The sequence below is a fragment of the Pogoniulus pusillus genome, chromosome 10 (assembly GCF_015220805.1).
Source record: "Pogoniulus pusillus isolate bPogPus1 chromosome 10, bPogPus1.pri, whole genome shotgun sequence".
Lineage (NCBI taxonomy): Eukaryota > Metazoa > Chordata > Aves > Piciformes > Lybiidae > Pogoniulus > Pogoniulus pusillus.
The window spans coordinates 7,940,924-7,964,699 of record NC_087273.1 but is presented as its reverse complement, the minus strand read 5'-3'; the positions used below and the strand labels follow the sequence as shown (position 1 = coordinate 7,964,699).

The following is a 23,776-nucleotide window of genomic DNA, read 5'->3' as shown; positions in this document are numbered from 1 at the left end:
GCCTCACACCCACCAGGTGGCACCTGTGCCAGCCACCTCCACGGCAGCAACCACCACCTAACGCTGACCACCGGCAGTCACTCAACTGCCCAGACCGTTCCAGACTGCACTGGCCTCAGCCCCACGAGGGGAAAAAACTGACTCCAGAGTTCTCAAAAACATTAAGCTGCCAACTCTGGGAGAGAGACGAGGCAAAGAGTCTTCAAAACCTTCCATGCAGGGAATGGGTCACTGTGTCTCAGCCTACCCTACCGACAGGCACGGCTGCAGAAGGGTATTCCAGCATGCATGGACCTCAGCTGCCCACAGGTGGTGTTCCTGCAGGGCAGCATGGCACTGCTGAGCCTCTCCAGGACCACTCTAACCCAGCAGAGCATGCAGCACACAAGCATTCAGTTATCTCAGCGGGCACCTAAGGCCAGGTTCCCAGCTGGCATAAAGCAGCATGGCTCCATAGGAGCTACATCAAGTTATAACAGCTGAGGAACCAGCCCGAGGTCATCCCCACCTTCCCTGGGGAAGCCAGAGCAGAAGCAACAAGGAGCAGGCAGGGAACCAGCAGCAGAGACAGGGGACATGCAAAGCGCCAGCAGAGCTTCCCAAAGGACGGGAGGACACAGGCGTATGGGCAGCACTGCAGCCTCCTGGAGGCTGCAGGACAGCTCACACCTGGCTTCAGTTCACTGGTCAGCAAGGAGAGAAGGGTCTGGAGCACAGCCCTACCAGCAGCTTGGCTTTCCCAGGCCAGCTCAGGGTTAGTCCAGCAGGTGGCTGCCAGAAGGAACCCAGCCCTTTGCTACAGCTGTTAGGAGAAGCGTGGAGCTGTTGGCTGGGGTTGGGAGGGGAGGTTAAAAAGAAGTGTTTTCCAGGGAGATTTGCTGCCTCACCACCCTTACACCTCTCCCAACTGCACTTAGCAACTAGTGCAGTGTGGTGAGGTGGCCCAGGAAGGACCTGCATGAGCACTCTCTTGCTAGATACAGAAATAGCCAAGCAGATTGTGCCAGGAGGCCTGGAAGCAGCCTCTGCTATGGAATCCTGACCTGTTGTGCTGCACAAACCAGCCACACACAGTCCACCTCTGCAAGGTGTGCCTGGCTTCACTCTGCACATCACACCTAAGAGGACCTTGTGCTCTGCTTGTTCAAGCAGGCAGAAGTAGCCAGGATTGTGTACTAAAGAGGGCTCTCCTGCACTAATCAGAGCTGCAAGAAGGAGGTCCCACCAATTTGGATCCACCCAGAGCTTGAGGTTTCCAGCAGAGCTCTGCAGTGACTTAACTGTGAGCTCAAGCCAATGGCAGTGTTCCTCCAGTTTCAGTGGAAGCAGAGTTAGGTCAATGCTGAGCACACATCTGGAAATCCCACCTCTAAATACTGACCACAGGCCAAACTCTGTCCACAGGTACCCTCAGTGCCTGCTGAACTGCTGGAATCTCAAGAGTGCTGGAGGGTGCAGGATTACAACCCCAGCATACAAACAGGGTATAGAAACCAGTGCCATGATCCTCACTAAAACGTGGGGGGAGGTTAGCTTATGTCAACTTGATCCAACCACAAATGCAATCTACCTGCAATTACAGTACCATAGGAGTTTGGTTTTGAAGCAAATGGACCCAAGAGTTCCTTGTTCTTAAAGCAAGCTTCCAAGCATCAAATTTTGGCACCAGCAACTCCCACCTAAACATAACATGGTGACTTTGGGTTTTGATCTGCTCCTACCTCCAACTAGTACCTTAAGGGATGGGAAACTGGATGAAAGGAGGGGCAGGTAGAGACCCCATCAATAATTCTGGCTCAGGAAGATAAATCTAGGTCCAGCACATCCCAGAGCTGTTCTAGAAGACTGTGGACTGATCATAGATCAGACTGATCACAGATCAAACTGTCACCATCCCATTGCTCTCCCACACCAGTCAGTCTCTGACATCAAAACAGAAGGTAGACTTCTGGAGAACAATTAAGATCATGTCCCTGGCCCACCCTTTAGAAAAAAATACTTTATTGGATGAGGCTGATAAAAGCCCAAGTTTCCAGTCTGGTGATGGGGAAAAGCAAATACAGACATGCAGCAAGAAAGAGAAAACAACCTCCCAAACTCTAACCAAGCCTACAGAGGGTGTGGGTGACGTCTGCTTACTTTTTCTTGTCCTTGTCTTTCTTGGTTTGTTGAGAACCTGCCTGCTGAGCCTGTGACTGTAATAGCTGAGCTGCTGCCTTCTTCTTCTGAAAGTTGTTCAGCTCTTCCTCAAGTTCCTTCTTTTTGTCTTCCACTTTTTTCTTCTCTTCTTGGTGAGTCCTCTTTAGATGGTCAAACTTTTCGTGAAGCTGCCAGGACAGAGACAATGAGAAGGGTGGGAAGAGACTCAAAGTTCTATCCTCATCCCTGGCAATGGTGCCTGAAGTGGCTCTGCTGCATCAACGAGCCGCTGGCCTGTCCCAGCACACCTGGCTGTGAGAAACACCCTGCACACTGAACACACACACACACAGGGTGGGACCTCAGGCTGCTGCAGCAATACAGCAGGTCTCTGGGTGCTTCCAAACCTCCACATTCCATCCCTCATTGCTTTGTCCCTGGGGACTCTCCTGTGCAAAGCAAGTAAATGTGGCCATGGGATGTATCCTCCTCCAGCTGCCCCTAGCCAGGGAATGCTCCTGCTCAGTTTCATAGGCACAGAAAAGGGATAGAGGACTTGACATGACAGGCAAGCCCATGGCAAGACTGGGAGCTGAGCTCCTATCTGCCTTTTGGGACTCTTGATGCAGAGGAAGCACCTCTGGGGGCTCTGATGTTGGAAGCTGGATGCTCAGCTCCTTCAGGCTCTCCTGGAAAAGCCCCAGCCCTAAGCCTCCCACCCAGGTTACGACACACTCACATCTTTCTCTGCTTCCTTCAGCTCTGCTTCCTTCTCCTTCACTCGCATGACAAACATCTGCCTCATTTCATCCTCCTTCTTCTGGAGTTCACCCAGGAATTCGTTCCTCTTTGCTTCGTAAGTCTCTTGGAGACTGGTAAGAAAATAAACAAACCCAGAAAGAGCCCAAAGAGTCAGAGCTGTGTTTCAAGCACAGTCATCAAATTCCACCCTCTGGTGATACCATAAAGCATCATCAGAGGTCTACAACAGAGGTATGAGCGCTTCCAGTGAAACCAATCCAAGCCGTCTAGGTGGCAGCAGTGGGAGACAGCTGGCTGGGACAGAAGGAGCACACAGTTGGGGATGCTGGAGATCAGTTAGCAGGCTGGGTGACTGTCCTCCAAAAGCAACAGCCTCTGGGCAAACACCTACAGCACTCCTTGGCTGCTCACACCTCCTCAGCCCCCCTCAAGTCTTGCACTTGAATTGAAGAGATTCAGGATGAGTAGCAGGAGGACACAGTGGGAAACTCAGAAGCATAGAATCAAGCAGGTTGGAAGAGACCTCCAAGCTCATCCAGGCCAACCTATCACCCAGCCCTATCCAGTCAACCAGACCATGGCACTAAGTGCCTCATCCAGGCTTTGCTTCAACACCTCCAGGGACAGTGACTCCACCACCTCCCTGGGCAGCCCATTCCAATGCCAATCACTCTCTCCTAACATGCAGCCTATACTTCCCCCAGCACAACTTAGCTTTAAGGAGTTCATCTAACATAACAGTGAGCTAAAGTGAATTTTCACTACTTAATGTTAGTGGATTCAGACTGGGGGCTTCATTTAGGCAGAGGCACCTTGGGAGACCTCTCCTTTAGCTGTCAAGGGAGGCTAAGCCTTTGTGAATGAGCAGCAGCATTTCTCCCCCAAACAACCATGTAACTGGACTCCTTCATTCCCCCTCTACTTCTTGGCATGCCTCTACTTCCCCAGCACTGAGAGCACAGCAAAGATCTGGGACACAAAATACACTGTCCACGCACCTCTGAGATTTTCAGAGCCTCTTAGGAACTCTGGATGCCAAATTCCTTTTAATTTCATTCCTTAAATGGATCTGGATACTCAGCCACACTGACAGTGTGGGAATGAGAACTATTTCCCCCAGGATGGTTCTTTGGAAAGGCATTTTTTAGAACATAAACTCTCTTGCCTCTGGAGGAACACATCAACCACTGGGCTAGTGCAACATACAACCATAGAATGCACTGGGTGGAAGTGATCCTCAAAGGTCATCCTGGTCAGGTTGCTCAGGGCTCCAAGTTTGACCTTCAACACCTCCAGGGATGGGGACTCCACTCCTCTGGACAACCCATTCCAGTGTCTCACCAGCCTCATTGTAAAGAACTTCCTCCTGATGCCTATCCCAAGTCTTGGGTTTAACACCGCAACTAGATGGGCACTTTGGTTGTCTCCTAAGACATTCCACAGATGGGATGCCCAGAGCTGCTCCTACACAGGCCACCCTGAAGGAATCCCAGTTGCAGCTGACCATGCCAGCTTCCCACATGTGGAAGCAAACATGCTGACTGTGAAAATGACAAAAATCTTCTCAGGGCACAAGAGGGCCAGAAGCATTTTTGGATTCTCACTACATCACCAGACCACTCAGCAGAGAAAGAGCAGCAGACTTGAGCTAAAACCTCCCAAAAATTCACTCTTGGCTTTAATCCTCTGACTGTGGGCACAGAGTTGAATTCTTCAACTCTTCTGAAGGGTTTGGCTAGAATTTAGGAAAGGCCTGAGGGCAGTTTAGCCTCAGTGCAGCCTGATCTGCAATTAGTGACGTCCTACCCTAGGGAGGAAGAGCCTCACAGTCTGAAAGGGGAAGCTCTGCACACTCCTAACTGTACCCTGCAGTGTAAACACCTTCCTGCAAAGCTCATGTCCAAAAACACGATGTCAGGTGATGGGCACTGTGGTTGGTAGGAGTGAGATATTAAATTGTCCTAGGTTCACTCCAAGAATCATATTGAGGTGATGGAGCATGTCCAGAGTAGAGCAACCAAGCTGGTGAAGGGTCTGGAGAACAGGGCTGGTGAGGAGCAGCTGAGGGAGCTGGGGGTGTTCAGGCTGAAGAAGAGGAGGCTGAGGGGAGAGCTCATTGCTCTCTACAGCTCCCTGAAAGGGGGCTGCAGTGAGGCAGAGTTGGTCTCTTCTCCCTAGCATTAGGTGACAGAAGAGGAGGAAATAACCTGGAATTGTGGCAGGGGACAGGTAAGGTGGAGATGATGGAAAATGTCTTGGCTGCAAGAGTGGTCAGGGATTGGAAGAGGCCACCCAGGAAGGTGGTGGAGTCCCCATTGCTGGAGATGGTCAAGAACTGTGTGCCTGTGACACTTGGGGACATGGTTTGATGGCCATGGTGGTGTCAGGTCGATGTCTGGACTCGACCTTAGAGGACTTTTTGAACCAAAGCAACTCTATGGCTCTGTACTTCAAAATTTACCACTACCCTAAAGCCAGCAAGTTTAATTCTCTACTGAAGTGGCTCCAGCTTCCAGAGAAGCAATGTTCTCAGAGAAAGCAGCCCAGCAGGTCCAGGCTGCATGAGAAAACACAGGCTTCCAGCCCTAAGGAATAACAGTCCAAACCAAGTGGGATCCCTGCAGCTTCTCCCAGACAAAGAGGGCAAGAGAACGTGCTTCAGGAGTACACAAACATCTGAAGCACGGTGACAGGAGTAACCTGACTCCCCACACATTGAACGCTGCCTTTGGAACTCATGTTTGTTTGAACTGGAGCTGTGGAGGAAATCGAACAGAGAGGCAGGGAAATCACTGCACGACAGATGTGGGACAGCAGGAAGGCTGCTGTGCAGCACAGGACCCCACTGCAGAACAGATGCCTACAGGAGTGGGCATTGGTGCTCCCTCCTCACCTCCTGCAGCTTAGACAGGCAGGGGAAGCTCTGCCAGCAAGGTGAGCCTCACAACCACCCCCCAGCCTCTCTCTTTCAAACCTCACCCAAGTACCTGCACCACACCAATAGTTTGCTGAGGTCTTCTGCCCCGCTGAGCCTGGGATTTACTGCAGCCTCCATGCTCCTGGCAGAAGCACAGCAGTCCCCGTGGCTCCTAGGGTCCAGACCTGTGACAAAGGTCTGCTTTTCATGTCTGGTGTCAGAAGGAAGAGCAGAAGGAACCAACCCTGCTCTTTGCCTCGTTTCAGATATCCATCAGCCTCAGCCACACAGCTTGAGACCACGGGGTTGGTTGGTTTGTTGGAGGGAGAAGGCACCCAGAGCTGTTCTGAACTAGCACATTCCAGATGGAGGAATTCTGTACATTTTCATTTCCTTTCTACTTATGGCTTGGTCAGGAGAGGCCTCATGTACAGGAAGCAATGGAAATTCCTCGGATTCCTCAAAGGGAAGGGCTGAACCCATCTTAAGCCATTGCTCTCCAGAAAGGAAATCCAATAAAGCCTCACATTTGGGCTCAGTAACAGAACTGGGCTCCAGTAATGCTGGCAGAGCTCCTGTGCTGCAGAAGAAATGCAGCTGCATCAACTCAGCAAGTCACAAATGAAGCCCTGAAGCGATGCAGGCTCCCTGTTGAAGCACAGACCTCGCTCAGCTCACCGTGGAAGGCTGTTCCCCAGGCACGTGGACACAGACCCCTGCCCTGGAGCCCACCTGGCTTTACCCTGTTGAGGGCCACAGGTGAACCATGTCCCTGGTGACCTGCATGAGCCAGCTGCACAGCTGCCATCCCAGGGATGGGCACAGCAGCTCCTGACACGTGCACAAATGCTGGGGCTAAACCCACAGCGCTGCTCGCTGAACTGGGACTCTGGCCCCTGGGACAGAGGGGAGCGTGGGATGCTGCTGAGGCAACTGGTGGGGAGAAGCTGGGGGGGAATGGGAAACAGGAAACAAGAGCAGAAAACAAACACTCCCTCCCAATTCCCACACAGCTGTTGTCCCTGGCTAACGGCTTGGGCTTCAGACCAACAAAGCTGCCAGACAACATAAACTCTGTGATTGGGAACAAGCCAAACCTCGAGCATCAGAGCACAGCACCCTCTTCACAGCACACCTTGGACCAGCTGTGAAAGGCTGAGGGTCAACAATGACCTCTCTCCCAGGACCTCCCCTTCAGTAGCCAGTTCCATCTAACACGAGTTGCCATCCTCTCAGCATGGATGCAGCTCCACTTTTCAAGCCCAGCAATTGTACATGGCCCTGGAACTGAGCAAGCTGACAGCTGAGTCTGCAGTAGAGGAAAGGGGACACCCAAACATCTCAAACCCTGCCCTCCTCCAAGAAGAAAATTAGATCAGGAAGGATTTCTGAAGTGATTAACAAACTTGCTAATCAGTAGGTTTGCTCCAGACTCCAAGAAGCTCATAGCACTACCAGCAGGAAGAAGCACTGAAGCTTCCCTTATGACTGGATGTGCTGGTTTGAGCCTAGCTAGGAGGCTTGGGTGAGAAGAATTAGATTGCAGACTGTGAAAAGGAAACAGTGGTGATGTCTGCTGCACTCCTAGGCTTGCTGAGATGTACAAGAACAAGAACATAAATATAGCTAACAGAGTCAATCTCTGTCTCCTTGGGGCTGAACCTCTCTCTCTAACCTAACCTGCCATCAGTGTGACTAATCCACCTGCTTCCTAACGCCCCTGGCCGACCCTCTAAACTACCCTGAGCACAAGGCAAAGTCTGGGGTAAGGTAGAGGGGTGGGAGAAGGTGGAAGGGCAGTTGGGAGCTCCTCCTGGGGACTCAGGTTTCTGGGAGGGCTGTTGTGTTTCTGTGTTACCTTTTACCTTGTCTATCTCTGTCTATAGCTGTATATGCTGTAAATCTCTGCTAGTGTATTGAGCTAAGCTGTAAACATAAAGCTTCAACTTCCAGAGCCACTGAGTCTAGTCTGGGTGATTTTCAAAGTGTGGGTGGGAGCAGGGAACGCCCAAACCATCACACTGGACAGCTGAAGGAGAGCCAGCAGCATAGCTCTGATGCAGCAGAAGAGAGAAGGGCACAAAGAACTGGCTCTCAGGCTTTGCCTGTGTTTCTCCTGTACAAACCCTAGGCTCTGAGGACAGGATTGCACGGTACGAGGTTTTCCTCCACAGACAGGCTTTGGATCTCAGCTGCTTCAAGTGCCCACAGCTACTTCCTCCCTAGCAAAGATCAGCAGCCCCAAGCTCTGGTCTCTCTGGTTATCCAGAGTTGCTTTCCCACCTGAAGGGCTTGCTGTCTGGGTCTGTGTCCTTGAAGCCCATCTCCTCCAGCTTGCAGCGCCTGTAGAGCTCATAGTGCCTGGTGTGCGTCTGCTCCCTCAGGTCCTCCATGTTCACGCGGATCAGCATCTCCCGCAGCTTCACAAAGTCACAGTGGTTTTCATTCTCCACTGCAAGGCAGACAGACCATCCACAGGCAGTGTTAAACCCAGCAGCCAGCTCTCCCCATTTCCCTGGGCCTGAGCCCCAGCTCAGCAAGCCTGAGAGCTCTTCAGCCTGCACCTAAACGCTTCAGCGAACTGGGGGTGAAACCAACCCACGCCACCAAGGGCACCAGCTCAAGGCCTTTCACTGCACTTGCAGGATCTCTGTCGTCCATCTGTCACAGAGCTCCTGCCTCCCCATGCATTCATAGAATCAGAGTGTCAGGCAGGGGCTGGAAGGGACCTCAGAAGATCATCTGGTCCAGTCCCCCTGCCAGAGCAGGATCACCTAGAGCAGATCACACTGGAATGCTTCCAAATGGTTCCTGAGTATCTCCAGAGGGAGACTCCACAACCCCCCTGGGCAGCCTGTTCCAGTGCTCTGCCACCCTCACAGGGAAAACATTCTTCCTCAGGTTGACATGGAACCTCCTATGCCTCAGCTTCCACCCACTGCCCCTTGTCCTGTCACTGGGCATCACCCAGCAGAGCCTGGCTCCAGCCTCCTGCCACTCACCCCTTACATATTCATAAACATGAATGAGGTCACCCCTTAGTCTCCTCCTCTCCAAGCTACACAGCCCCTGCTCCCTCAGGCTGTCCTCATAAGGAAGATGTTCAACCTCCTCAATCATTTTTGTGGCTCTGCACTGGACTCTCTCAAGCAGCTCCCTGTCCTCCTTGAGCTGGGGGACCCAGAACTGGACACAGGAGTCCCAGCAAGGTGAGGATGATCCATGGAATTTCACTTCCCAGTGAAACCCACATCCCAACAGGGGCCCAGGTGAGGAACCAAGTCTCTCTGTAGCAGTGGGGAAAGGAAAGGTTATGAAAAGACCCCATCAGAGATGCTGTACCCTTTCCGTGCCATGAGCTTACCAAGGAGCCCTAAACCCCTGCTGCTGGCACTGAAGGGAGGCAGCACATGGAGCAGAACGTGGCTTCCCAGAACAGCTTCTCTTCTGAGCAGGCTGTGCTGTGTCACCAGCAGCCCCCGGGTGAACAAGCTGTTCAGTGGGCTGAGGGCTGCACTTCAGCACCAGAGAATGGTCTGGGCATGCTCAAAGACAAGGGATGCAAGTGCTCGCTCTAGAACACAACAACAAGCAGCAGGCATCTCTGCTGCTGAAAGACAGCTCTGGAGCCTGCCTGCAGGGGCAAGGCAAAGCACTCCAGCTGCTCCCCTTCAGACCACAGCAGCTGTCTCTGCCAAGGGGCAGGTCAGGGACACATCTTCAAAGCTCCTCTGGTACCCAGCTAAATCTCTTTGACTACCTGGGCCCTGGTTTCCTGGGAACAGCAGAATACTTGTCAAGTCATAGAATCAACCAGGTTAGAAGAGACCTTCAAGATCATCCAGCCCAACCTAGCACCCAGCCCTAGCCAGTCAACCAGACCATGGCACTAAGTGCCTCAGCCAGTCTCCTCTTGAGCACCTCCAAGGATGGTGATTCCACCACCTCCCTGGGCAGCCCATTCCAATGCCAATCACTCTCTCTGCCAACAACTTCCTCCTAACATCCAGCCTAGACCTGCCCTGGCACAGCTTGAGACTGTGTCCCCTTCTTCTGTTGCTGTTTGCCTGGGAGAAGAGACCAACCCCACCTGGCTACAGCCTCCCTTCAGGAGACTTCAGTCCAAGACTTCCCAAAGATATCAACTTCTCTCCTAACTGCAGGTTATTCCTGATGCTATCTTCTGCTGTACACTGAAGGCAGCAAGTCTGAAGCTGCTTCAGGGTCAGCTTGTGTTGATGAGAAAGTCTCAGTCAGCTTTGCAGAACATTTCCCTGTGGTTTGCTGGGCCATTCCCCAACTGAGTACACAGCAGCCCACCACCATCTCAGCAGCATCAAGTTGTGCCAGGGGAGGTTCAGGATATCAGAAACAATTTCTTCCCAGCAAGGGTTCTCAGGCACTGGAACAGGCTGCCCAGGGAGGTGGAGACCCCTGCCTGGGGTGTGGATGTGGTGCTGAGAGATGTGGTTTAGTGGCAGTGGTGGGATTGTGAGTTCTGGGTGAGTGGTTGGCCTTGACCATCTCTTCCAATCCAACAGTTCAGGGTTGAGATAAAACCACAGAACTTCTCAGCACTGGTTGGGAAGGCAAGGACCAGCTGGGCTTCTGGCAGCCTGGGCTGCAAACACAGCCCTAGCCCAACTCTGCCCTTGGCTGACTTGCTGGGGGGTTGCACACCCAGTTTCTGGCACCAGAACGAGTCATACCTAGCAGCCAGGTGCTCAGTTAGTTCTGTTCCTACCTCAAACTGAGAGGGCAGAGCACCCACTGACCTCCCCAGAAAATCCCTCAGCTCTGTGTTTGCCTTCAGGCTCCTGTGCAGGGTCCAACTCAGCTCCTTAAGCCCTCCCTGTTGCTCATGTTGTTTTGCTGGCAGAAAAGCATAAGGAACAGAGAATGGAGAGTTCCATTTTCATTCTTCAAGCTACTTACTTAACATCTCCTGGCAAAGTCACCCTGCAGTGGCTAGGTTGTCATCATCACCCTCCCACCAAACTCCCTCCACGTCTAGATCTAGGTTGCAAGTCTTAAAACCAAGGAGAAGTCTTAGAGCTGTGATCTTTCTTTCTCAGGAGAGATTTTGATAGGGATCAGCTAGGGATCAAAGCTCCTTTCATCATGCTGAGAGGATGACAAGGTCTTATTTGAGCTTTCAGTAACATACCCTGCACAACACCCCAGGGGTACTGCCTGGCCTTGGCCATCTTGTTGCCAATCTTCACTTCTTCAGTGCTGCCAACTACAGCAAAAGGAAGGTGGACCTATGAAAGGAAAGGGACAGTGAGGTTAGGGATTTCCTTTGCTGCCTTGCCAGGGATTGTTTCTGAAGAAAGCTGTTTACTGTGGCAGCTGTGCTGGACTGAAGTTGCTAAAACTCCTCTGCAACTCATCCAATGTTTTAGATGGAGCACCAAAGAAGTCTGGATGAGAAAGCTGCTCAGACTTAGGGTTCAAAGTTCTGAAGTCTTCAAAGTACAAGAGATATTTGTTGTGTCATCATGAGGAATGGCTGTCCTAAGCACAGGAGTAGTCTTGGAAACTGGAATTGAGCACAGGGGAAAACTCACTGCTGAACAGGAAGAAAAGCACATCGTGCCAAGGAAGGTAAGCTAAAATGCAGGGGGGTTCTGCTGCTAGGGACAACTGCTGAAGCTTCCTCTTAAAGAGGGCATAGCTGTGAGTCAGGGGAAGAGTGGAGCTGACACATCTGAGTCACTGTCCCAGTCTCTCCATGGGTGTGGTGGTGACAATCTGGGATCTGCTCCCAGAAACGTGGCTGCTGCCAGGAGGGAGCTGGCCTCTGTCTGCCCATGGTGCTCTCCCTGCCTTAACAGCACCCAGAAGGGCTGGGTGCACACCCTGGGAGTGGGTGCCTTTCTGGCCAAGCTGTGGCCACAGGCTAGGTGAGAGGGGAAGCAGCCAAGGGACAGAGGAGATGATTGACCAGTAACAGAAGTGTTCTAGCAGCCAGGCTGCACCAGAGGAAGGCAAAACACACACTGCACTCTGGCAGAGCTTTGTCCCTTCCCTCTGCCAGCTTTTTGCTGCTGAGAAAACACCTTACAGGGAAGAGAGGCAACACAGCAGCCTAGAGAGAGGCTGACATCCAGCTGGATGGGACAGTTGCCCATCTGCAAGCAGCTGCACAGGGAAACTCTAACAAGCCTTCAAAAGTTACAAGGAAATGGCTTCATCCTGATGTCTTTGCTCTCTGCAAGAAGAGGATAGATAACTTCATCTCTCACTTGCTTTAGGCTTGGCATGTCCTCTTGAGTGTTATGTGCCCCACTAAGGCCACCCAGGGGGCCTGTGATACAAACCATGTGCTCAGGTTCTTCCCCTGACACTCCCAAACAGATCCAGCAGCAAGCTGGTACTCTCTAGAAGCCCCACAAAAACATTTGGTGTACCCAAGCCCTGTCTGCCCTTTAATCCTGTCACTGGAGGGAAGGGAAGGAGGCAGAAGCCAGAGCCCCTGCTGCTGATGGCCACTGGCCCTGCTGAGACTGGGAACATCGATGCCCCCAACTCCCACCGGAAAGCAAAACAAAGGCAGAAGTGAATCAGCCTCTGCTAAGCAGCAAGAGGTGGTTTGGAACAGGAAACCCAAACTCCAGCCCTTTGCCCTGCCTTGTGCTGAGGCCCTGCCTCCCACTCTCCTCCTTCCCCAAGATGGGAATACTGCAACAGGGGAAGGAGATGAAAACAATGCTCAGAGAAGAATCCCTTGTGTAGTCCAGGCCAAGCAGCCCATGGGTGACAGACATCTCCGCTCCAAAAGCCTGCTGACCAGCCTGTGCTCAGACTGCAGCTTTAAAGCCAGAAGAGTCATGGTACAACGTGCCCTAGCATCAGGGTGGGCCCATGCAAACCAAGGCAAGCAAACCTCCCTCCCCAGAAAACATACACTCATGGTGGCATTGATCTCAGCCACTGTCTCCTCATCCGTTGGGAACTGGTAGATCTGGACGCCGTTGCTGACCAACTCGCTCATGATTTTGCTCTTGAACTTGTGCAGCTCGTTTTTGGCAATGGTGTCAGCCTTGGCAATGATGGGGATGATGTTGACCTGCAAGACAGAGGCAGCAGCTCCAGATGAAGGACTGCACATGCTGCCGTGTCGCTGGGACGGAGCAGCGTGCGCCCCACGGCGACAGCCCTGCCGCTGCCACCAGCCACCACCACCCAGCTCAGCAGAAATCCCTCCCCAGGGCTGCTGCTGACAGCACCACAGGACTTGCAGGCAGCAGCGATGATGGCCTTAAAAAGAAGTCAAATGCAATTTGGCAACATGCTGCTTCCTGTCGTGTTCCCCTCCTCATCCGAACTGGCTGCTCAGGAAATGCTGTCAGTGATTAGGGAGAGGAAATTACCATCCAGGCTCTCCTCCACACCAAGGCAGGATGGAGCACTGCAAGAAACACGCTCAGACAACAGCCTCTCATAGGTGTTTTCCTGGTGTCACCAGCAGGGGTGCACAGCAGTGCTGCTGTTAACCACACCGGAGGTAGAAGCAGATGGTTTGCATCTATGCTGCACACAGGGTAGGGGCTGACAGCAACACCAGCCTGCTTCCTCCACCTGCATGCCCTCACATGCCCCCAAACACTGCTCCACTAGAGGGGATTTCTCTCCAAGAGATGATCCAAGGGGTTAACGCAGAGCTGAAAGGTAAGGTGCTGACAGCCTTCCCTGGACAAGCTGTTTGCAGCACTGGCAGCAGGATGGCAAAGAGCAGCACCAGGGCAACAGCCTGGTACCCCCAGAGCAGCTGGATGGACTGAAGCACTGCACAAGTGCCTGCTTCGCTGGGATGGGACAAGAATGCATTAGGAAAAGGAATAATTCTGCTTTCTTTTCCTTTCTGCTCCCTTCAGATAGGCAATATCTGCTTTTCATCTTGCATGGCCTGGCTTTTCCATGTGAAAGCAGAAAGAAATTATAGAGATGATGTTGATATTGACCCATATGAAGGGATTTTAACTACAGGACTTGAAAATCCTCTTAATTCTGCTCAGAGGATGGCCTGGAGTTATGCAATCTCCCTCTGACATTCATGTTCTACCTTTTAGCAATCAGCTTGCTTCAGATAAATCTCCATAACCCTATTTTAAGTGGAGCAGAGCAGGAATCCTTCTCCATTGCTGCATAAACTCCAGTCAATAGGTCACATTAGGAAAGAAAGAGCCACTGTCATCATTTATCTTCTGCAGAATCAGGATTCAGTGAGCCAAAAGGTGCAAGGTGGACTGCTTAGCAAGTGCTTAATCATGATGTAGAGAAGCACAGATTCAAAACTCAGTTTTACATCTGTTCTTTGGATAATTTCTCTAGAAAAGAGATAAAATCTTCTTGCAAGTGTCTGGTAAAAAGACTGTGGCTTAAAGCAAGCTTGGTTCCCCTTCTTGCTCACCAGGAGAGTAGCTGAGAGAGAACAAGGTAAAGTATTTATTCAGATTCTTCTTTATCAGCTCGTGGTTAGAGAAACAGAAGATCCAATCACTGTCTGTGTCTAGCTGGATGCAGTCAGAGCATGCAGACACAGCACTGTGATCTGTATTTCTTTGATTGGCAAGATGAGGTCAAGCGTTTCTGAGGAGTTTCTCATCTTAGGCACGTTTACCAGCTCAGGGTTTGTACCAAAACCTAGCCAACCTGATGGGCAAAGTGACTCAGAGTTGGCAATTGTGTCTCTGAGCACTAGAGCCAGCAGAGTTCAACTTCAATCTCTTATTTCAGATAACAGCCTTCCATGGGTGTTTGCTCCGTGTCATCAGCAGCGCTGCTGTTAGCCTCACTGGAGGTAGAAGCAGATGATTTGCATCCATGCTGCACACAGGGTAGGGGCTGACAGCAACACCAGCCTGCTTCCTCCACCTGCATGCCCTCACATGCTCCCAAACACTTCTCCACTGCAGCACTAGAGAGGATTTCTCTCCAAGAGATGAACACTGAGCTGAAAGGTCAGGTGCTGACAGTCTTCCCTGGCCAGGCTGTTTGCAGCACTGGCAGCAGGATGGCAAACAGCAGCCAACGGGAGACAGACTCACAGAACGCTTTGGGACCTCGAAGGTCACTTTGTCCAACCCCACATCATTTCACAGTATCACCAAGGTTGGAAGAGACCTCACAGACCATCAAGTCCAACCCTTTACCACAGAGCTCAAGGCTAGACCATGGCACCAAGTGCCATGTCCAATCCTGCCTTGAACAGCCCCAGGGACAGCGACTCCACCACCTCCCCGGGCAGCCCATTCCAGTGTCCAATGACTCTCTCAGGGAAGAACTTTCTCCTCACCTCAAGCCTAAATCTCCCCTGGCACAGCCTGAGGCTGTGTCCTCTTGTTCTGGTGCTGGCCACCTGAGAGAAGAGAGCAACCTCCTGCTGGCCACAACCTCCCCTCAGGTAGTTGTAGACAGCAATAAGGTCACCCCTGAGCCTCCTCTTCTCCAGGCTAACCAATCCCAGCTCCCTCAGCCTCTCCTCGTAGGGCTGTGCTCAAGGCCTCTCCCCAGCCTCGTCGCCCTTCTCTGGACATGCTCAAGCATCTCAGTGACTCTCCTAAACTGGGGGGCCCAGAACTGAACACAGTACTCAAGGTGTGGTCTAAGCAGTGCAGAGTACAGGGGCAGAATGACCTCCCTGCTCCTGCTGACCACACCATTCCTGATGCAGGCCAGGATGCCACTGGCTCTCTTGGCCACCTGGGCACACTGCTGGCTCATGTTCAGGCAGGTATCGATCAGGATCCCCAGATCCCTCTCTGTCTGGCTGCTCTCCAGCCACTCCAACCCCAGCCTGATTTATACTATAAGCAGCCAGTACCTTACTGTCAAGCTTCTTCATGGTGACCAAGTCTAGGGACTTGAGGGAGTGTCCAGTTGGTGCAATGAAATAAAGGCAGGCGTGGATCCGGGTGTCGTGGTAATTGAACAGGGACCGTTTGATCTTCAGCTCCTCTTGCAAGTAGGCTTCAAACTGTGCATCGATGTATTCTACTATAGGCTTGTAGCTGGGGGAAGAAAACAGGGCACTGAGGAGCACTCACAGCATCACAGAACGCACGGGGCTGGAAGGGACACTCAGAGGTCATCTTGCCCAACCCCCCCGCAGTAAGCGTCTCCAGCTAGAGCAGGTTGCTCACTGCCCCATCAAGCTTGCCCTTGAATGTCTCCAGGGATGGAGACATCCTCAGCCACCTCTCTGGGCCACTCACACAGAGTCACAGAATTAACTATGCTGGAAAAGACTTCTAGGATAGAATCATAGACCTTCTTGTGGCCTTCCAGGATCTGAAAGGGGCTACAAAAAAGCTGGGGAGGAACTTTTCAGGGTATCAGGGAGTGCCAGGACTAGGAGGAATGGAACAAAGCTGGAGGTGGGGAGATTCAAAGTGGACGTGAGGAGGAAGTTATTCAGCATGAGAGTGGTGAGAGGCTGGAATGGGCTGCCCAGGGAGGTGGTTGAGGCCCCATGGCTGGAGGTGTTTCAGGCCAGGCTGGCTGAGGCAGTGTGCAGCCTGCTCTAGGGTAGGGTGTCCCTGGGCATGGCAGGGGGGTTGGAACCAGATGATCTTTGTGGTTCCTTCCAACCCTGACTGATTCTATGATTCTAATTGTATAATTTTATGACTCAAACCAGGAGCAGAGAGAAAATCCCACCCACTACAGTAATCTGTGTGGGGACACAGGAGGAGGACAAAAGCTGTCCCTAAGCCCTGCTGCCCTGTGACTGCTCCTCTCTCCAGCTGCCCAAGAGGGAAGCTGGAAGCGCTTCCCTACCAATGCTCCTGGCTCTTGTCAGCCAGCTGGAGCAAATGCAAAGTGACTGGGCAGTAACAAGCTGCAGAGCATCCCTGCTTCCAGCACCTGCTCCTTCTTCCCAGCAGCTTTTGCTCTTGCCCAGAGCATATGGCAGGGGCTGAGGTGCAGAGCAATCCCTCTGGCCAGCATGTGTCCCTCACCCAGTGGGCTCTGCAGCGTTAGTCAGAGCCACAACATGGGCACAGCAGTTGGGGTTTGCTGTCAGACAGCAAGGAACAGTTACAGGAATCAATCACTGTGCAAGCTGTGGGAAGTGTCCAGAGTTATCCCCCTGGAACAGGAAGCAGAACCTGGTCACCTCCATGCTACCAGGAATCCTGGAAGGAGCTCTGGTGTTATGGTTATTTCCCAAGTGCCCTAACAGCTTTTGGCCAGTGTGCCCATCCCTTGGCAAGGTGAAGGGAAGAGCATCGCAAACACCACTGCAGTAGGAGCTGGGATTACTGCAAGGAGAGCAGCATTGCCCTGTTCAAGACATGGGCAATGTGTTAATTAGCCATGATCAGCATTTACATGGCAGCAAAAGTACACATGGATGGACACAAAGGACTGTGTGGGCTGCTCAGAATATTTACTTCACGCACACAGCATGGAAATCAGCGCCTAGGAACAACCCACTCGGGCTATGCAGGGAGCTGTGAGCTGGGTTGCAGCTCCCCAAAAGGTGCAATGTAACTGCCACTTGAACTCATATATTTACACATGCCAGCTCAAGCAGAGACTCCAGCTAAGCTGCAGAGACAAGGAGAGCCAGTGTGCACCACTTCTTTAGGCTCGTTGGTCTGTTTGTCCTTCGCTTTCTGGCCACTTCCACCTCTCTCATGAGGACAGTGATGCCAGCAGCTGCTCCTGGACCAGGAAACACACAAGGGCACGTCAGCCCAAGGACTCCTCCTGCTGACAGACATAAATTTACCTGTCATCTTTGTTGATCTGATCCCCAAAGCCAACTGTGTCCACGATAGTCAGCTTCAGGCGCACGTTGCTCTCCTGGAGCTCGTAACTCCTGGCTTTCAACCTCACGCCAGGCTCGTTGTGCGTCGCAGGTTCACTTTCAAACTTGGTGTTGAACAGAGTGTCCATCAACGTTGACTTGCCAATGCCAGTTTCACCTGAGCAGACAAAGCCTTGGGTTAGTGTGGTCTGACTGCTTCTCAACCACCTCATTCTCACAGGCACAGGAGTTATCCCGCTTGGGCAGCAGCGGAATTAGGCTTCACGCACGTGGCTAGGCAAAATACTCCCTGCAGGAACAGATGGCTTTGGAGACAGCCTCCATCTTTACTCCAGCACTGAGCCAGGGACTAGTAGCTGGGGATAGAACTAGTGCCAGGGGATAGAAGAGGAAACAGCCTGAAACTGTGCCAGGGGAGGTCTAGGCTGGAGATTAGGAATTCTTTTTTTCCTGCGAGAGTAGTCAGGGATTGGAAGAGGCTGCTCAGGATGGTGGTGGAGTCTCCATCCCTGGAGGTGTTGAAGAAAAGTGTGGCCATGGCACTTGGGGACGTGCTTTAGTGGCCATGGTGGTGTTAGGCTGATGGTTGGACTGGATCTTGGAGGTCCAACCACTACTGAGGAAGTATTTCTTGCTCTGTCATAGTCAACAGTTGATTCTGACCACTTCTGCACTAGGCTCAGGAAGGGAAGGGATCAATGTCAGCCCAGGACAACAAATGAGCAGAGCTACATTTGTCACAGCATTCCAGACCTAAGAAGCTGCAGGACACAAAGCAAGCTTTGGAAAAAATCAAGTCAATGAACCAGTGAAAGAAGGGGAAGACAAAGTCTACACAAGCTCAAACTCCAGGCCCACATGGAGTGCACAGAGATCAGTCCTGACTGGTGGCACTGGCTGAAGCTACCTGTTCCCAAGAGCTGCCGGTGGGAGGGCAGTGCTGCTGCATGCTGTGCTAGATGGGCTGTGTCTGTAGCACCTCTGAGCAATCTCTGGGAGCAGAATGCCAAGACAGATGGTGGAGTTTCCTTCTCCACAGACTTTCAAGACCCATCTGGACGTGCCCCTGTGCGACCTGCCTGAGGTGACCCTGCTCTGGGAGGGGGGATGGATCTCTGAAGGTCCTTTCCAAACCTTACCATTTTATGATTCCATTCCTGAAGACATTCCAGATCAAACCTGAAGGGGCTCTGAGCGACCTGATCTAGCATGAGGTGTCCCTACCCACGGCAGGAGGGTTGGAACTAGATGATCCTTGAGGTCCCTTCCAGCCCTGACAATTCTATGACCTTCAAGGTTCCCTTCCAACCCAACACATTCCATGACTCATTTATCCAAGCACACCACAGTTTAAAGGCTCATGTTGACTTTAGTGGGGATCCTTTCCCAAAACACCATTCTAAAAGTGGAGTGATTCTTGGATGGGTGAAACTTCAGTTCCTCAGGCAACTGCAACAATTTGTGTGAGATTTTAATGTGGGGTGAAAAATGGTTGAGCTGGCCCAAAAGGCTGTGTGCATGGAGACACATCGAGCTGTGCTCAAAGAGGAATATTTACTGCCAGGCAATTCATGTATGCCATGCTCAAAGAGGAATATTTACTGCCAGGCAATTAATGTATGCCATTTTGATCAAAGAACTGCTGCTGATGGGGCTGTTCCCTGCTGAGTTTCAAACAGTTTCATGCTGCTGGAGTCACATGAGGGCTGGTGGCTCCAGTGTGCAGAAATGCAGCTCTTATCTCCTCCTTCCCCATGCAAAGCCTCAGAGAGCAGCTGAGCTTGCTTGCCAAATCTCTCTCTGGACAGCTCACCCTGACCTGCAGACAGAAATCTTCATCTTGCTGCAGAAAAAAAACCACCAGTCAGAAGGTTGTGGACTTATTCCAAGTGATTTATGTAACTAATTAGAAGGGACAATGCTCCCTTCTTGCAGGCTTAAGTGAACAATGACTGGAAGGATGATGTTTGGAGGCCACTCTGCCCAGCTAAAGACCTACCAGACCTACCAGTTTTGTCAGTTTACAGAGCCATGTTCTGGGGGTATCCTGAAGAGGTCCACCAGCAGGTCAAAGCTGTTATGCCACAAAGCTTCTCATGGGTGAGCAATGGATTTAAACTAGAGTAGGGCAGGTTTAGATGGGAAAGCAGGAAGAATTTCTTCACTATGGGATGAGGAGACACTGGAATGGGTTGCCCAGAGAAGGTGTGGACACCTCACTGCTGGAATTGTTTCAGATCAGGGTGGATGAGGCTTTGAGCAGCCTTGGACAGCAAGAGATGTCCCTGACCATGGCAAGGGGTTGGTACAAGATGATCATTAAGGTCCCTTCCAGCTCAAGTCTCTCTATGATTCCATGATTTCCATCTGCATAGTACCCACACAGTACCAAGGGAGCAGGTATCTCTCTACAACCAAGAGAAGCTTCCTCCTAGATCACAGAATCAACCAGGTTGGAAGAGGCCTCAAAGATCATCCAGGCCAACCTAGCACCCAGCCCTATCCAATCAACCAGACCATGGCAATAAGTGCCTCAGCCAGGCTTGGCTTCAACACCTCCAGGGATGGTGACTCCACCACCTCCCTGGGCAGCCCATTCCAATGCCAATCACTCTCTCTGTGAAGAACTTCCTCCTAACATCCAGCCTAGACCTCCCCAGCACAACTTGAGACTGTGTCCCCTTGTTCTGTTGCTGCTTGCCTGGCAGAAGAGCCCAACCCCACCTGGCTACAGCCTCCCTTCAGGTAGTTGTAGACAGCAGTGAGATTTCACCCTCTGAACAATTTGGGAGCAGCATCACAGCAATTCAGGTTCCAAAACCAACTGGCAGCACCCAGATGAGGTACAGCAGAGAACAGATGAGAGGCTTTGTTCTCCAGTGCATCACTTGCAGACTAAACCCAGCAGTTCCAACTGGAGCAACTAAGAATATAACAAGGCAGGGAATGCCTGAACGGCAAGGAATGCAATTTGAGAAACAGCCTCTGTGCCCAACCCAGAGAGAAACAGATTTAAGCTACCCTTGCTTTAAAAATACATTCAGTTCCCAAGTGAGCCCAGTTTGCTTATGGGCAGCCCTTGGGCCAAGCAGAACCACAGCATGTTCAAAAGGGGAGATGTTAACAGCTAAAAATGTCTGGGTTTGGACTCAGGGGACAGGGTAAAGAAATAGAGATACTGGATTTTACCCTGGAGCAGCTCTGGCAAGAAGCTGTCGGTTCCCTGGCTCAGATGTTGCCCTTTGCAGGAGGCAGAAGGTGCTAACAAGGATCTGTCTGCACCCCTTGGCATGAGCTGCCCACCCAGTGGCGCAAGATGACTTACCCACACAGAGGATGTTGAAGCAGAAGCCCTGTGACGTTGACTTGTTGACCAGCTGATCAGGAAGGCTGTCAAAGCCCACATGGCCAGAGAGGGACAGGTTCCTAAGGTCATCATTCTGTAAGACCAAGAAGAAAAGCATTTAAGAGGGTTACAACACTCCTGTTAGGGAAAGATTGTGCCTAACCCTGTTAGAACTCTCAGGTTTGCCTCCTAACCGTGCTCCCCTGGTACTTGCATTCAGCTTTTTGCTGTGGGACTCAGGAGCTAAACACACCCCCAATATCAAAGCACCCAAACACCACCAGACTGTTTCTCCATGCCTGCAACTAATAAACCATGACCCTGCACCAGCCTGCAACACCCAAACTTGGGATGCTGAGGCCTCAGAAATACATGTCCTCAGGGGTGCCAGAGGATTGCTTAAGCAGGCACCCGGAAAAGACACAGTGAAACACAGTCACAACTGCAGACCAACTCCTGTTCCACTGCTGAAGGAGCAGAGTCTGCCTTCTCCATGCTCCCTGTGGAGGTCTACAGCAGAAAGCTGCCAGCCTCCCCTCTTCACGAGGGGAGAAAGCAGGGCACTGCTCCTGGTGTTTCCTCTGTGACCCTCAGAGCTCACTGTGCTGCTCCTCCACACCTTCAGCAAATAAAAAGCCAGGCCAGGCACTCCAGAGCTGCAAGTCATCCCTCATGATCCACTTCTCCTCCTCCTGGCTGCCTGGGGGGGGCTGAGCTGATAACATCAAACCCTCCACAGCTCTCCTGCGGAGGGGAACGGAGCAGCACTGACCTGGCAGAAGGGAGGTTTGAAACAACTCCAAGATTATATTTAGGGCTTTTCCACAACAGCTGGACAGTAATTCAGAGAGGCTCAGAAAAAGCAACCAGCACAGCTCTCTCTTCCCTGACACACTGCAGATAAGACAACAACAAACAACTACACAAACAACAACCCTCACCAACTTGGCAGACCTAGAGCAGCTCTGCTGTTGTTTCACAGAATGCATCGGGTTGGAAGGGACCCTCAAAGGTCATCTTGACCAAGCTCCCTGCAGTCAGCAGGGACATCTCCAACTAGATCAGACTGCCCAGGGCACCATCAAGTTTGACCTACAGTGCCTAGGTGATCCTGCTCTGGCAGGGGGGCTGGACCAGATGCTCTTTTGAGGTCCCTTCCAGCCCCTGACATTCTAAGATTCTATGCCTCCAAGGATGGGGTCTCCACCACACCGCTGGACAACCTCTTCCTCCAAGGATGGGGTCTCCACCACACCTCTGGACAACCTCTTCCTCCAAGGATGGGGTCTCACACAGTATCACAGTATCATCAAGGTTGGAAGAAACCTCACAGATCATCAAGTCCAACCCTTTACCACAGAGCTCAAGGCTAGACCATGGCACCAAGTGCCATGTCCAACGTTGCCTTGAACTGCCCTGACCTGCCCCAGGGACGGCGACTCCACCACCTCTGGACAACCTCTTCCTCCAAGGATGGGGTCTCCATCACACCGCTGGACAACCTCTTCCTCCAAGGATGGGGTCTCCACCACACCTCTGGACAACCTCTTCCTCCAAGGATGGGGTCTCCATCACACCTCTGGACAACCTCTTCCTCCAAGGATGGGGTCTCCACCACACCTCTGGACAACCTCTTCCAGTCTCTCACTACCCTCATTGTGCAGTTTCCTCCTGATGGCCCAACCTAAATCTCCCCTGCTCCAGCCTCAAACTACTGCTCCTTGCCCCATCACCACAGGCCCTTCTAAACAGTCCCTCCCCAGCATTTCTGTAGGTCCCCTTCAGATACTGAGAAATGAAGCTCTAAGATCTCCCTGGAGCCTTTTCTTCTCCAGGCTGAGCAGCCCCAACTCTCACCGGAGGAGGTGACAGAATCACTTCTCAATTTCACAGCAGGTTTTCCCCCCAGAGATACTAACCTTTCTCTAACCCCAAACACACTGCTGAGCTAAATACAGTCGTGGGCAGCCTCAGCCTGGGTTGCACATGCTGGGAGCACCAGCTTCTTTTCCACCAACTCAGTGGGCTTTGCACCAGGCGTGGGAAAAGGACCTGTCTGGTTGTTAAAATAAGAATCCCCAGCAGAGGAGGAAGAGGAGGAAGATGACTTCCCACTCTGCACAAAGGAAGGAGAGCCTGGGATTTATGCAGGCTGTGAATGGGTTAAATCAAGCAAGTGTAACACTGGTGTTTTGAACACACCAGTGGGCTTAGGGTATGATTAAGGGAAGGCAGCTCAGAGCAGATCCCAGAAAGCAAGAGGAGCTCATGACTCACAGGCTTCACAGAAAGCAGTGGGTGTTGAGCATCTTGCAGCACAGCTCCAGCACCTCTTCCCCTGGTGTATTTAGGGAAGCAAGCAGTGCCTTGGCATCAGTTAGTTACTCAGCAGGAACACAGCCAGACTCCTCTCCTGCATCTCTAGCAGTTATTTTTTGCTGCATACCTTCTTTGCTTTACTTTTCTCTCCCCCACTTTTTTTTTTCCCCCTCCCCCTTCCCTGCAAGTGGCAAACATCAACAGTGGCAAACTCAAACTCCCTCTCCACTCCCCGACACCAAGTGTTTTTCCCAAGCTGTGCTGCATGCCAGGAGGCAGAAGTGTGGTCTGATATCTGCTCAGACCACTCACAGAAAACTCAGAGGCCCAAAGTGTGTGCACAGATGAAATGCAAACCCAAGCCTCCCCCTCCCTCACTGCTCCCCAGCCTGCAGTGGATCCAGAAAACAGGCACCTTTCTGCTTAAGGCTCGCAGGCAGGAGAGCCAAAAGGGACTTGGCTTTCTAAACATCTCCCTCCACACCCAAAGGGAAGCATCGTGCAATACAAC

General features: G+C 51.9%; 1 protein-coding gene across 5 annotated transcripts in view; it reads right to left on the bottom strand.

The window, feature by feature from the left end:
• The window catches only part of SEPTIN11 (septin 11), a 66,975-nt gene that overhangs the window by 10,683 nt on the left and 32,516 nt on the right, over nt 1-23,776 (bottom strand). For all 5 annotated transcript variants that reach the window (XM_064149728.1, XM_064149725.1, XM_064149727.1 and 2 more), the window contains exons 2-9: nt 20,926-21,040; nt 17,562-17,757; nt 15,648-15,834; nt 12,729-12,890; nt 10,986-11,082; nt 8,102-8,270; nt 2,879-3,011; nt 2,140-2,327 (exon numbers count right to left, since the gene is read on the bottom strand). In XM_064149728.1, the coding sequence (XP_064005798.1) occupies nt 2,140-2,327; nt 2,879-3,011; nt 8,102-8,270; nt 10,986-11,082; nt 12,729-12,890; nt 15,648-15,834; nt 17,562-17,728 (1,103 nt within the window). In that variant the 5' untranslated portion in view covers nt 17,729-17,757; nt 20,926-21,040. The remainder of the gene's footprint in view (nt 1-2,139; nt 2,328-2,878; nt 3,012-8,101; nt 8,271-10,985; nt 11,083-12,728; nt 12,891-15,647; nt 15,835-17,561; nt 17,758-20,925; nt 21,041-23,776) is intronic.